The sequence below is a fragment of the Mus pahari genome, chromosome 9 (genome assembly GCF_900095145.1).
Source record: "Mus pahari chromosome 9, PAHARI_EIJ_v1.1, whole genome shotgun sequence".
NCBI classification, from domain to species: domain Eukaryota; kingdom Metazoa; phylum Chordata; class Mammalia; order Rodentia; family Muridae; genus Mus; species Mus pahari.
Genome location: NC_034598.1, coordinates 70,055,215 through 70,071,329, shown reverse-complemented (window position 1 = coordinate 70,071,329; position 16,115 = coordinate 70,055,215). Strand labels below are relative to the sequence as shown.

Sequence of the window (16,115 nt, the reverse complement as noted above, 5' to 3'; positions counted from 1 at the left end):
AAACAACAGTTGCCAAAAATCATGAATTCCATAAGACCTGGATAAAGTTCTCGTGTTTTCTAGGAATAGACGTACCAAACATGCTGACATTCTCGCATTATGGCCACAGCACCATCTCTTCTCTTTCAGATAGTGACACATTGGAAACCCCCAGTTTTCCTTAGCATATCCTGCAGATGGGAAAAATAAGGATCATTTAAATAAAATCTTTCCTCTTCCAGGGGCCATAAATAATCTCCTGAGAGCCAGTCAATCATTGAGGCAGTCAAACAGTGATGAAAATGAAGTAGTGACAAGATGTTTAACAGTGCATTCCAAGTTTGTCAACTGACAGCTTGTTAATGTTATCAAATGTATTTGCTCAACAACAGCTACTTCTTGTTTAAGCTTCAGATCTCATATTAACCAATTTGCCAAAAACTATTTATATAAGATTTAGCAAAAACAACTTAAAATTCAACAGTCTTCCTACTTAGTGTAACCATAGGAGACAACTAATGACATACTAGACATTTATTGCAGACCCATCTTTCTAAGAGGAAGAAAATACAACAGCTGGCAATTTATTGAAGAATAGTATGACTTCATTCCTAACAACACTGGAGCATCATCTTTCCTGTCACTGTGATCCCATTTCTGGAATGGAACAGCTAGCTGTATGGGCTCTTGTGTTTTTCATTGTTTTAAGAAAGCATGTTTTTTGTGCATTGCCATTTGGCTCAACTTGCACTTAATGTGGTTCAAACAAGGACAACGAAAACCAACATTTCTACTGCCAACTAACTCAGATGTAGACAAATTGCTAAGGCTCAAACACCTTACACAGATAAAACCACTATACTTTGGGAAGACAGAGAAACTATTAGTATTTTAAATTGAGATCTCAGAAACAGATATTGTTATTAAAATTATGACAAATAATTGAAAATCGAGATAAACACACATGGTTTTTAGATTAAGAAAAACCAAAAACTTAAAAAAAAAATCTTTAAAGAAAATGCAATAGAGGTCTATTCTACTAAGAAATACCTGTACTATGACGGATTGGATAAATTTTGATTAAGAGGGATAAAATTTAAATTTTATAATAAATCATTGAAGTATAAAATTAAAACTCATTAACAAAGCTTACCAAAGGCCAGACTCAGTCTGACTCTCCTATCTTCAGAGCTGGAGTACAGATAGAATTCAGTACAGATAGTACTGACGTGGTATTCAATACTAGGAAATAGTTCTGTGAGTGCCTTAAATGTACCAGTGTGCAATGTCTCTGTAGCAGCTCTATGAACTGGGTATGCTAGTCTTCCTGGGTTTCAGATAGGGAAACTAGGCACAGGCAAGTGAAGAAAGAATGCCGGGTTGCTCACTGTCACAGGGGCACTGCGAATGCAGAGTCCTCGCTTTCAGATACCCAGCAATGTCAATGCACCCTCCTGATCCATATTTCATCTCACAGCATCTCACTGCATTTGCATCTGAATCATGCAGCCTTTGAGGTCTATCCAGACTGCAGTGATCCCTGGACCACTTCTATTTTCATGATTACCTGGAGAAATGGTTTGAGCCTTGCTCAAGTTTTTATGACTTAAATGTGGCATTAATTGTTGCTTAATGGAAGGATTATCACCACTAATTCTTCTTACTTGAAACAAAAGGGATCCACTGCCCCCAAACAAAAAAGCTCCAACTCCCAGGGAAAGCAGGGAAGCTCACTGTAGATCTTAGCTCTCTCTCCTTTCCTCTAAATCTACTCCCCACTTTCATCCCAGTACTGTGGCAGACCCCCTTCCTCACTGCAGTACCCCCCCCCCATCTCAGTAGACCACAGATCTTCTCCACTCTCCCTTCTCCTCTCTCTTCACTCTATTACAGCCTTCCACTTCAGCAGGCATTCCCTGGTACCCACCAGTCAAGCCTCCCAAAGAAACAGGCTTGTGGGACAGATAGGTGAGCTTCAGCCCTTCACTCTACCTCGTCTCTGCCATATCCAACCCTCCAGTCTCATCCTCAGTTCTGTAGCCTCTTCTTACTCTCTGCCTCCATTCCCAGGGCAGGTACCCTGCATGCTACCAAAGGAGAACTAGAAACACCAACCTAGCCACAAAGTCTTTGATCTACACTGATGTCCTAGCATGAAAAGACATGCTAGGGCAATGGTGGCACAAAGCCTGTAGAGGTAACCAACCAGTTTCTGATTAGACTTCAGGTCTACTCCATGAGGTAGAACCCATCATATACCACACTGCTTGGGTGACCAAGAACCTGAGACTAGATAGACAGCCAGAGACCTAGGGTAAAAGCAAATACTACTGTTATTAAAAAGGAAGCAATGAAACAACTCCTAACGCCATGTTGCTACACTCAAAGATCAGTGCCTTGCTCAGCCATCATCAGAGAAGCTCCTCCTGCAGTAGATGGGAACAAATACAGAGACCCATGGACATACACTGCAGAAAGTGAGGCCTTGGAACACTCGGTCTTTACTGGGATGTGCTCATCTGTGTTGTATATTCTTGGACCAGGGAGTGGCACCATCTGGAGGTGTGGCCTGGTTGGAATAGGTGCGTCACTGTGGGTGTGGGCTTAAGACTCTCATCTCAGTTGCCTGGAAGTCAGTCTTCCACTAGCAGCCTTTGGATAAAGACAGAACTCTCAGCCCAGCTCTGCCTGCACCATGCCTGCGGTTGGAACGGGCAGTATATATACTGTATAGCATAGTAAAGAATATAACATACATGAATAAATTTTATTCACCGTAGATAAAAAAATAAATAAATAAAAAGTAAGTTTAAAAGGAGTTCCTACTATCTTGTGGAAAATTAGTTTAAAAATTTGGAATCTTTAAAAGAGACTTTAAATGCAAACGCTAAATGATTCTAGTTGGAAAGGGGTTACTAGACACAGGTCCTAGATCTCGAGACAGCATAATGGTCACACGCTCAATGCTATGATTTCATTCTGCAAATGTGTTAAGGACCTATCAGTCCCTAAGATACAGATTCCAAAAAATATGCTTTTGCTTCAAGGACTATTTTAAAGGGGTAACCACAATGGCAAAATGCCCATTTCCCCATCAGGATAATAGGAAAAGAACAATGTACCGTTTCTGATTTCTTTCTCTCTGGGAGATGTCAAGTTTATGCTAACTTGATGGCGCTACAAGATGTGCATGTGTGTGCTTAAACATTACTCTGGATATGTCTATAATGGAGTTTTGGTGAGACAGAAATTTAAACTGGAAAGTGAGTGAATGAAGCAGCTTCGCTCCATGGTGTGAGGAGGAAACATCTGATTACCCTGGAGGCCACAACTGCTCAGGACGTGAAGAAGGTTGGGCTGTCTTTTTCTCCTTGACTGCTTGAGGACATCCGTGTTCTGACTTTGGACTCAGATGTCTGCATCAGTGCTTTAAGTTCTTAGATCTTCAGTCTCAGGGTAGGACGTATACAATTGGCTTTTTAGTATCTTCACTCTTTCTAATGTGGGATTTCTCAGTCTCCATAATCAATGTGAAGCAATTCTTTAAATCACATTATAAAGTGTGTGTATGAAGCTTCTGTGGGTGTATATGTAATGTATGAGAACCTGACTACTGCACCACTGCATATAGCACTATTCTTGAAATCATTTTCTTGCCTGTTATTCCTATAGTTAGCTCCATTGTATCAGTGGTTCTCAACCTTCCAAATTCTGCAATCCTTTAATACACTTCCTTGTTTGTGGTAACCCCCAACTGTAAAATTATTTTGTGCTACTTCAGAATGATTTTTCTATTGTTATACACTGTACTGTAAATATCTGACATGCAGAATACCTGATATGCTACCACCCCAACAGGGGTTGTGACCCACAGGTTGAGAACCACTGTGTTATATGCTTGATGCTTTAGGATTTCACTATTCTTCAGTTCTGAATACAAGGCGGATAAATAATTTCAGTCTACACATATGTAGATCATAAGTAAATATATATGTAGATACATACAAAAATACACACACAGTGAAAAAGTATACATATTTAGCATTCCATCAAGATTGAAACAGTTTGTGATGGACTGTAGTCCAGATACGAATGTTGTATTTTCCCTCATGACTATAGACTGGCACAGCTCCCTGTGCTGTGCTGGTCAATGCTGTAAGGACAGCTCCCCAGTGAGGAATATCACTATGTATGACAGGGGTTCCCTCTGCTGTATGAAGCTGTGTTTTGTTTAAATCCAAACTATATTAAGATACACAGAACTTTTGAAATAACTCACACAAATACTATACATTAGACTGTGCTTTTATTTCTGTTATTTCAGATGAAGGAGGAAATTTAAACAATTAGTGTATGATTTGCTCAGAAAAAAAACACCACCACCAAATGCAATGTATTTTTAGCCAATACATATTTAAGAGCATTTTCTCTAAGGTATCCAAATCCAGATGTGCACGTAAATGCAAGGCAGTATAAACTAGTTTTTGTTAAGGTCTATCAGTCAACTCTATTAACTTTAATATTTATGTTCACAATTGAAATTATTTCTCCTTACTATTTCTTTGTGGGTTTTGTGTGCTTTGTATGTAAGTGCGATTTGTGTCCAGGTGCACACACATGGAGGCCAGAAATCAAGTTTGCTATCCCTCAAGAGCCTGCCACTTTGTGTTCTTTTTGAGACAGATCCCTCCCTGAGATCTCGGGCTCACTAACTGGGCTGGCTTCTGGCCAGTGTGCCAGAGGGATCCCGTTATCTCTGCCTCCCACACTAGATTATAAGTGCGTGCCATCACTCAGTTTCGGGCACACTGGAATCAAACGCATGGCCTCAAGGCTATGTGGCAAGCACTTCCCCAACCAAGCTGTCTTCCCAGCTTGCCTTCATCTGTTTGTTTATTTCTTTCTTAATTATGAGTAGATATATTACATTTTGATTTAGGTTTATTTATTCAGATTTTTTGGCTTCTTTTATTTACTACAAATGAACATAGGATGGACTTTTGTGCTGACTAACCCCACCGTACATAAGCTCCAAAAACATTTAATATTAGTTGGAGAAAATAATGAGGTGCAAACTAAAGTCAGAAAGTAGGAAAGTATATTAAAAATCCATTTCTAGAAAGTGTCAGACAGCTAAAAGATGCCCTAGGGCAAAAAACAAATCACTGCCAACGTTGTAGAAAACAGAGCTGACTGAAGATCAGATACAGCTGTTAGTGTAAAGAAACTGTACAGTGAACGCCAAATACAGTAAAAACATCTGCATTCACCCATGCAAACTGCCACAAAGTTGTCTGTGACATAGGTCCAGCTTTTTTTTTTTTTTTTAAGCAATGTACTATATAAGAAAACCTATATAAGCCAGGCATGGTGGCGCACGCCTTTAATCCCAGCACTTGGGAGGCAGAGGCAGGTGGATTTCTGAGTTCGAGGCCAGCCTGGTCTACAAAGTGAGTTCCAGGACAGCCAGGGCTATACAGAGAAACCCTGTCTCGAAAAACCAAAAAAAAAAAAAAATCTATATAAGTAGTCAGCTCTCAAGTTTGGCAGGACAATTCATCTGCCTGCTTTATAACTATCGAAGAACAATACCAAGAACAGCCAGGCCTGATCCATTTTTCAAGGTGAGACTGAGATAGGTCCTGATATTTTCTAGTTGTCAACTAACTATTAAACTTAATATTGCTGACTAAGAAAGTCAAAGCTCATATAGGTATTTGCTATAAATTATTGTTAGACTGAGTTCTTAGAAACCAAACATAAACATTTTGAGAAACAGAGAATTTATGTGCACTATAACACTGGTGCAGATCTTTAACTTTAACAGAATCATCCAAATGAATCAGGTCAGGAAACCAAATATTTGGTTATGTAAAGCCAATGTAATTAAGAAAATGCGACGAAACTAAGTCAGAATGTCAGATAAAATAAATTAAGATTAACTAACCTGCTCTGGATAGCTGTATTAAAATCAATCATTTCAAATTCTAAAATCATTTCAGCTATGAGACAAAGATCATCAAAGTTAACTTCTCTTCTTTCACTAATTTACAAGAGTTCCCAAGGCAAACTGATTTACTCAAGGACATGACACTAAAAATATACAGGACAAGTCTAGTTAGACAAGCTGACTCTGCTGAACAGTGCTTCTGCACTTCGGTAGACATTCAGGAGTTTCTAATATTTTATTTTACCTAGCTCCACTGTGAGAAGACATAGAGGTTGGAATGGGCAATGGCCCATGCTGTCTCACGCGTTAAACACTTGTTCCCAGCTCATACTGTGAAACCTTTTGGAAGTGGAGCCTTACTAGAGGAAGAGGGTAACGTGGTGGGAATTGAGGCTTTGAGACTTGTTTCCACTTGCTGTTTACTCCCTGAATCCCAAGAGTGAATGCAATGTGACCACCTACCAGCTTCCTGCTCCTGCTGCCAAGACTCCCCTGCCTGCTGCATGGTGGACTGTATCCTTCTGCAACCAAGAGGGAAGTAAGTCCTTTCGTCCTTAATATGCTATTATCAGGGTATTTTATTACAGGAATAGAGAAAAAAGGAATGAAGATGGGGTTTCAGGCACACATGTTCACTATCCTTACATGACAGTAACAACTGAGATGTTAGAGCAACTGGCATACTGGATACTGCTGTCAGTTGTATGCTTATTTAGCTAAGTTTAGCTTATTTTACATATATGACATATGAAATATGTGTTCATATATTTTATGTATTATATACAATACACATAAATATACTATATATAAATTTAAATATAATATATAAATATATGCTTATATAAATATAAATTTATATATCTTATACATAATATATAAAATAACATAAAACATAATAAAAATATATATTTTGTATATATATATAAACAGCTTTTAGTAAGGGCAATCATTTACCAACATACATCTAGCCACAACCCATTGATGAGTTAAAACAATCAATTTGGTGAATTGTCATTAGCATTTTATAAAATTTATGAGAGCACATTAGAAGAAAAATGTCAACCTGAACCTTGGTGTTACATTAAGGACCTATTAAAATATAAATATTACTCAGGAAAAAAAGTACCTTTTTATAAAACTGAAGCATTTTTTCTATATTTCTATAATTTTTAAATATACAGTAGATCATAACATTTTGTATGTGTGTGTGTGTGTGTGTGTGTGTGTGTGTGATGGAGAGTAGAAGCCAGGGCTCTCTCTACTCACACTGACATATACATGCCTTTATATGGAGTACATGTATCAAACTCTAAATATAATTCTTCAGGTGATTATAGCAAAATGTGTGACTATACCACTCTTATTAAAGATAAATATATAATCTTCACCCACATATTTATTTTTTACATTGTATGCTTTGCTGGTTAAGGATCACAGATTGGGAAAAGAATAGGAGCTTGAGTTTATAAAACATTTGGACCCCTTTCTTCCTTCTCAAGAAATACTGGAGAAAAGAAACTATAGTTTATGATCAGGAAAGAATCAGAACCAGGGACTCCAGTTAAGGATGAGCTTAATGTGGTCACCATGGTTATTCCTCTTACCAAATATCTTTAGTTTCACATTGAATCAGTTATTATAAATTAGACATTTTATTTCCTATGTTGGTTTCTCTTAGTTACTGTCCTACTGCTGTGAAAAAAAATATGACCAATGCAACTTAGGAAAGAAAATATCTAACTGGGGGCTTGGTTCCAGTTTCAGGGGACTGGCCCATTCTCGTGATGGCTAGAAGCATGTCGCTATACTCTGTCAGAGACCAGGCTGAGAAAGCCCAGGCATCTTACACCCAGGGCATCCCGCAGCCCAGGCATCTTACACCCAGGGCATCCCGCAGCCCAGGCATCTTACACCCAGGGCATCCCGCAGCCCAGGCATCTTACACCCGGGGCATCCCGCAGCCCAGGCATCTTACACCCGGGGCATCCCGCAGCCCAGGCATCTTACACCCGGGGCATCCCGCAGCCCAGGTGTTTTCACAGTATGCAGCTAGGAGCCACATAGTTCTTTGTCAAGAGCCCTTCCCCCTCTCTCTCTGCAAGGCCACTCCTGGGAACCAGCAAGACCTAAACAGACATCAAGGACTGAGGGAGTCTTCTCACATTCCAGAGCTGCCCTGAGCTGTCACCTTGGGCTGTTAGAAGAAACCGGACTTTGAAACTAGCTGATGTTCCGGAGCAGTGACGCCAAGGAACTGAGATAAATCACAAAAGTTTCACACTCCCAATTAGCCCCCCACTAAGCTTCCTTGCTGTATTGTATATAACCTGAGCATTTCCCCTTAGTAAATGAGACTATGACAAACATGCATGGTCTCCGTCTCTTTCTTTATTCCCATTTCTCTCTAGGTTTGTGATCCCCCTCAAGGACCATGGAATAAAGTGTCCCGCGGGCCGGGACAATACTCAGTGCTTGCTATATAGCACATACGATAGTGTTATTAAAAGATATGGTTTGCTTTGAAGATGTGGCTCTTCAGGAACCAAATGCTGTTTACAGACTTGGGTTATCCTGAGATCTTCAACCTCTTCTCTTAGAGCTCAGAGGACCCACACAAATTTTAACAGAACAGAAAAACAAAATCAATTCCAACTCTATATACAGAGAGAGGGGGGGAGGGAGAGAAGAGAGAGAAAAGAGAAGCGAAAAAGAAAAAGAAAAAGAAGAAAAAGGAGAAATTAAAGTGGGTATATCAGTTGGGTCAGGGTAGTACATGCCTTTAACCTTAGCACTTGAGAAACAGAGGCAGGTGCAATATTAAAGATGAGGGGCGTGGCCTTTGGGGGGGAAGGGCTGTGGTTCTGAGGCTGTCTGGCAGGGGAGGCCAGGAAACAGCTCAGAGAGGCTCAGGCTAGCTCAGCCAGTTTGGAGCCAGCCAGTAAGTGCCACACCAAGCAGGGCAAACAAACAAACAAACAAACAACAATAACAACAAAAAAACCAACAAAATCCCTGAATATATCAACTATGTTAATCTGATAAAATTTAATCTCAGTACACAAGACATCACACACACACACACACACACACACACACACACACACACACACACACGAGATTTGGTAGACAATATATTTCAACATCTTAAATTTTCCAGCTAGAAAGTTCTGTGCAATCAAATATGTTCAGTTAGTCAAGTGCATAGTGACATACAACAAGAGATGTTGTGAGATCTATATTGATAAGATAGTAATTACAAACATTGATGCAATGATGGGATTATTTCACAGCTATTGCATCTACCAAGAGAATAGTCATATCTCCATAGCTTTTAATCATCTTCACAGTTTTTCATGCTGCATATTAAATATCAGGAAGAAGAGAGACATAATAAAAGTTGTTTTTTCATCAAGTATGTTAGATTTTCAAATGCTACATTTTCAAACTCAGCATGCTTTTATTCAAGCTCTAGATGTGTGTAGAAGACATAGCTCTAATAAAGCAATGAAACCAATTCTTAAAACCCGCAGTGGATCAGACAAAGTATCTAGCTTTCACTCGCTTTTGGCAAGTTTTGTTTGATAAGAAATATAAGTATCAGAATGAAAGATGCTTCCAAAAGGTGTGTGCATCAATGTGCTGCCTAATAGACAAGCGCAGAGTCTAATAAGCCAGAGAAGAATATGGTTGTAAGGAACCCCGTGACACGTTAAAGGCTGAGTGTGAGCTCCAGTCAGGCTTCTCCCTGACCCATACTAGAGCAGACTTCCTAGTGGCAGGTGGGAGCAGTGGGAAGGATGCATGATTACATCCCTGGTCAGAGCTGTGACTAGTATAGCCAGGGAAGACGGGCAATCAAACCATCCTACTGTCTGGGTGCCTGCCCTTTTTCTATCCCCCAGTTCTTCCAAATCAGTGAAATAGCTGCATAAACTTAAAGCATTTGCCGTCCATGGCTCAGACTCATCTGAGAAGCTCATTCACAACACTGACCATTTCTAAGAATACACTTGAATGCCAGGGTAGAGCAGATGTAGACCATTCTGTTAGGCTGAATAAACAAATATACAAAACCAAACCAAGACATGGCAGATAGTCCTGTGCTTTGGACAGCTTGAAGAACACCCGACAGGCCAGTGAGAGGGCTGAGCGGGGAAGCACGATTGCTGCTAAAGTCGGGCAACCTGAGTTCAAGCTTCAGAACCCATGGGAAGGTGGGAAACTAGGAAGAATTCTCATAGGTATTCTCTGACGTTCCCACACCAGCCCTAGCATCTTTGCACCCCCTAAACTAATAAACAAAAATTAAGAGCGACAAAAACAAACTCAAACCACAACACAGTCAGAAATGCTGCCTAGGAGCTGTGCTCACAGGTTGCACCACTAACAATCGTGTCTCAAACCTACTCCTACTGAATCAACATAATTTAGAATAAATGAGACTCCCTTAGTTCTATGGTTACAGAAGGGCTTAACTTGCCTGATAACTGATACCTGGACAAAATTAAGGTTCCTTTATCAGGAAGAGTTGTGTGGGTCTGGGTTATTTCAGACATGTTTCATCATATTTCATTTCCATTTGTATAGGAAATAGCTAGGCTGCATGGAGAGGTGAAAAATTAAAAAAGAGCCAAAAAGGAATGGGCAGGGTCAGTGAGTGGAATATAAAGTGAATAAGTGTGTGTGTGTGTGTGTGTGTGTGTAAAATTTAAAAAGACTAAACTACTTACTCCTTCTTGGAGAAGAAATAATATGACTATTTCTATTTAATTAAGTCAATATCAAGTCAAAACATTAAAACATTAGTTAAGCTTTGGAAAATAAATATTGTATAATACACTGCAATAAAACTGTTTCTGTTACTTAATGTTCACTTGGGGGCTACTGGTTTATAATGAAAAGTACTTTGTAAAACATATGGTATAAATTTAGTATTATAGTGATTTACAGAACATTGGGGATTTTTTTTTTTGAAAATTCATATTCATGACAGACCACCTCTATGGTCTACCACAGTGTTATAGGGTAAATATATTCATATAAAACACATATTGTTTACATAGTCAATATAATCATAAAAAGTTGCAGTGTACACACCAGAATCTTTGACTAAATTGTGTAAGGCCATTAACAACTCAAATTTATACTCCAATTCAAACTTCAAAACAGCTGTTCAAATAAAGTGAGGATAAAGGGTCAGGTGCATAAGACATGAGGTGAGGGACACATAACACGTTTGTCCATTCTGACAGAACTCCATGGAGCCTAGAGCTTGATATATGACAAGAAGTATGTTAGCCTTGTACACACCAACCCTGCGAACTCAGCTGTTCTAATATAATGACTAAACTAAATAGTGACATACTCCTATTTCTGTAAAGAACACTAGTGTCGGAGGTGAAAGGCTGGCTTAGTGGTTTAGACCTTGTTGCTCATGCAGAGAACCCAGGTTTGCTTCCTAGCACCCACGTGGTGTCCAGATTTACAGGATTTGGGGCCCTCTTCTGACCTCTGCAGGCACACGGTTGACAAACATACATGTGGTAAAACACTCATACACATTAAAAACAAAGCAAACAAAACTAAAATAATTTTAAAAGTATGGTAGGATCTATAGTATATATACAAAGGAAGGCTGGCTGCATTTGTGTTCCACTGGCTGCTATACCTCCCCCCACCCCCGCTCCCGCCCCTCACACACACTCACAATGTGCTCTCCAATGAAGAACTGTAAGCTATCAACACTCTCTTGGATACTCTCTTAGTTTGTCTGTTTCTTGTAACAGAACTGCTAGCTTTGGGCTATAGTTGAGGCTGCAGTCCATCAGGGCATCCTGAATCATCCTGACACAGGGCTTGAGGCACCTGGCACACTGCATCCGCAGCCAGCGAGCAGAGAGCAATGGCCGCCTGTGCTTGTGTTGCCTTCTCCTATTTATCCAGCCAAGAGTCCCAGCTCAGGAAATGGGCCCATCCGTATTTAGGGGGAGTCTTCCCGTTTCACTAACCTAGTCATCAATCTAGGCCGTGTCTCACAGCTGCCCACAGATCTGCCTCCATGGTGAGTAAGTCTCATCAATCTCACAACCAGGGTAAGTTATCAGATACCCATTGCCTATTTCAGGCTTTCCCCAGGAATGTGTTTAGCCTCAAACTCTTCATTCCAGATTTACAACACAATTTCCTCTGTTCTTGAATCTGTGTTTGCTAGAAAACTAGTGGCCTGTTCTTAGAGTACTGTTAGAACATCGAGGCTGGCTTCTGCATGGCAACTTTGATATGTCTTGCTGGCATCATGTAACTCAACCATTGGTTCTGGCCTGCAAACTGGCATCTGAATATCTCGGCCACCTAAGTCTACACAGAAAAGTTAAAATAAATATTGTGTGTATTTTCTTAAACATATTTCTATAAACCATCGTCTCAAATTCTGGGCCTTAAAAGAATTATTATAATTTCATTCTTTTTACAGTGGTGTTCATCAGAATTCTGTATGGAGCGTCTGACAAATTCTGATATTCATGTTCTGCACCTAGGCTATAATTCAAATGGTCACAAGCAGTTGTCTAGCAAAGTTGAATTAGCTGTTCAGTCAGAGTTAAGGAGCCCTGCTACTGTTGGAGTGGCTCTCCCCATCTCTACTTACTACAGCTGAGGATATGATGAGAAAAGAAAAGTACAATAGGCAAAAGTCCAAGCAATCGACCTGGCTTCCAATTGTAAGAAAGACAAAGTTCTGTCCAGAACAACTGAAACTTAAACCAAGGTTTTCCTTTCCTGTTACTTGCTTTTGTACATTTTCCCCTTTTGCTTGGCTGTGCACCTCTTTTCCTGACGTCCGGGCTGTGTAGTTACCCATGTTGCACATATCCTCATCCATTTCAAATGTCAGTTAGACTACTGTCCTCCTGTCTATTCTCTGCTTTACTGAGAAGCAGAACTCCTAGCTTTTGGTATATATGACAAAAACAGGTAACAGCAGGACACAGCTACTTGTTTTTACCTGATCAAAGGTTATCACTACCTCTTTGATAATATCAAGGATTCTCTGTAGATAAGAGACGCTTATCAGGAAGGTCTTCCAATTCATTAATTCATGCTTTAATTAATGCAAGAGCTTTTTCAGAAAAAAAAAAAACCCACCAAGATAGAAGGTTCTGGGACAGTTTTGTAGAATGAAAGGGAGCTGGAAATTGAACTTCTATAAGAAGACCATTAGAAGTCCAGTGGACACTCAACACAAATAGTGCTTGTAGTGCTTAGAATGGAGGACCTGAGTTTTGAGGAAGGCTGATGAGGACTAGAGAGGTTAACAGGACAAGCTGAGAACATGAGCTACTGAGAGTTTGTAGGACTGACTGCACATGAAATGGATGCACTGGCTCAGTCTGGGATTTCTGTAGACCACATACTGCTCTTACAGCTCATCCTTCCAGCTGCTGCCGCCAGAGAAGAATCAGGAAAGATACAGTGGTTCTCCAGTCCGTTCACTACATACCTAACATCAGAATTTTGCATGTTAAAATTCATACAGCTTTGCATGAGGGACAAAGGACAAAATATAAGAAAAAATCTATGAGGACATTGACTTCTCCTTTACAATAAATATAAAGCTATTATTACTATTGGTATTATGTATTTCCTCATTAAGTTGTACACAGGGAGAGAAACTGAAAATGTAGCTGTTGGTCTCTGATGACTAGCTTTCACAATTCTTATTTCTGTTTATTTTGGGACCCCAAATAGCCAATGAACTCACTGAGCATTGGTTATGTTCCATCAGTGATCATGTAGCTACAAGAAAGCTGCCTTTATCTAGGTAGAGTCTAAGACTGCTGCTCAAGAATCTGTTAACACAGGTTTCCATTTTTAGCGTGTAAACAACCAGTGATTTTTTTAAGCTAACTTACTCAAAACATTCAAAGATTAGTCTATGAATAACAACATACTAACTAAATAAAGTGAAACAAGAAATTCTTTAGCTAATTAGGCTCTAAAGTAAACTGAAATATAATAATGGACTTATTTGCTATAAAAACGGTCTCTCAATGACCTGGTCATTAAGACACTGTTTCCAAGGAAGGGATGGTAAGAAGACAACAGAAGAGAAGAGAGCTATGAGAACCAGTGAGCATGAGAGTGAACACCAGGAATGTGACCTTGGATGCTCATCATCTTGGCCACGGAGCTACTGCAGCGCCCTCCCTACTTTTCAAGATATACCTCGAATGACTGTACTGGAATATACCTTCAACCCCTCGGAAAGAGAAAAGATGTGCTACTCTGCAACAGATTTAATAGTTTTATAAGTATAGTAGTATGGCATATGCTATGCTCGTAAGAGCAAAGAACATTTATTACACTCCACTGAAGCTAAAGTCAGAAGAAACTAGAGCTAAACACAGGTGGCATACTTTGTGTTTTCCTCACTGTATGAACTACCAATCTATTTATTAATATTTTGTTCATTAGAACTACCATGATTTTAAACAAACATTTCCTATAAAGGACCATATAAACATGGTAAATGAATATTTTAGAATAATAATAAAAAAAAGACTTAAGAGAATATGCTCTGTACTAGTACAGAAAGGTCATCAAAGTATATTAAGAAATATAAGGTAATCAAATGGTTCATGCTTGTGTTAAAATAACACAAAAGGTGTATGTAGGTATAATGTATCTATGTATATTTTTATTCCAGAAAGACTAAGAGAAAATAATTATGCATTCAAATATTCTCTGTTCTTCCATTTTCTAGTCTAAATTATTTTTACAACTTATTAAGAAAGTTCCTAGAATTATTTAAAAATAAAAAACAAAAAAAAAAAAAACAGCAATAAAGTTCTTTGACGATAAAGATGGCACCTAACATAGTTTGTATTATTACCACAAAAAGAGTGGAAACAGTTGACATTCAAAGAATGTTTGCTATGCTGAACTGTTTACCATCTATTTGATTGTCCTAGCTCTTGAAATATTGACTTATAGGAGCCACTCCTCAAGTTCCTCCCTTATAATTCTTGCCTTAAAAACAAATGATGTTTGAATAATGGCCCCTTAGGCTAAGGTATTTGAATGCTTAGGTCACCAGGGAGTGGCAGGATTTGGAAGGATTAGGGGTGTGGTCTTAGCGTAAGTCTGGCCCTGTTGGAGGAGGTCTGTACTTGAGGGTAGGCTATGAGGTTTAAAAAGCTCAAGCCAGGCCAGTGGTTCTCTCTGCTGCTTTTGGATCCAAATGTAGAACTTTCTTGTCTGCCTGTGTACCACATGCTCCATGCTACGCTGATAACTGACTAAATCTCTGAAACTGTAAGCAAGCCCCAATTCAATGCCTTCTTAAGAGTTGCCATGGTCATGGTTTCTCTGCACAGAACATTGGCTGTGACATCTTCCTCCTTACTTATAAGAAGTGCAACTGCTATGATAGGAAATAGTACATTGTCACAATACTTGATGACTTCTTTGAAACAATCTATTAAATATACATTATTCATCCATATAAGCAAGTTTAACTTGATATGCTTAATTCTGCAAACAAAAAGCCCAATGGTTCATTGCAAACTTTTCTTTGGGACATGAGGTAGTTTGAGTGAAAATGGTCCCAATGTGCTCAAATATGTGAATGGCTGGCCCCTAGTCAGTGGGACTCTTTGGGAAGCTATGATGTTACCGGAGGAGGTGATATTACTGGGGGTGGACTTCAAAAGCCCATACTGTTCCCAGTGACCTCTGTCTATCTCATGGTTGTCATCTCAAGATGTGAGCTCTCAAATACAACTTCTGTGCCTGTCTATCTACTCCCATGTTCCCCGCCATGGGGGTCATGGACTCACCTCTCAAACTGGAAGCAATAAAAAGTTAACTAAGAGGATTCCAGAAGTGGGATATTCCTGTGACAGGCCCACCATGCTCTTTTTTGGAAGACCATGGGACTTAAGATTTAAAAAGTGGTTGACTGCTGTATCCTGGGCTTACTGAGCCATTAAGAGCTTGGACAAAAGTTATGTTGAGAGCAATCTGGACAAAGCATCAGCTATATGGTTCTGACTTTAGTGTCATAGAGGATACAGCAGAAAGGGGTTGCATCTTCTGTGGTTAAGAAAGTCAGTAGGAGTGTGGCAGGGGAGTTCCTGCATGGAAGCCTGAAGAAACCATTACAAGAAGCTGTAAAAGTGAACCTTGG

The 16,115-nt window shown here is 39.5% G+C and overlaps 1 protein-coding gene across 3 annotated transcripts in view; it reads right to left on the bottom strand.

The window, feature by feature from the left end:
- Mettl25 (methyltransferase like 25) overlaps positions 1–16,115 on the bottom strand; it is a 65,286-nt gene that overhangs the window by 30,992 nt on the left and 18,179 nt on the right. For all 3 annotated transcript variants that reach the window (XM_021205117.2, XM_029542638.1, XM_029542639.1), the window contains exon 6: positions 76–170. In XM_021205117.2, coding sequence (XP_021060776.1) covers positions 76–170 — 95 coding nt within the window. The remainder of the gene's footprint in view (positions 1–75; positions 171–16,115) is intronic.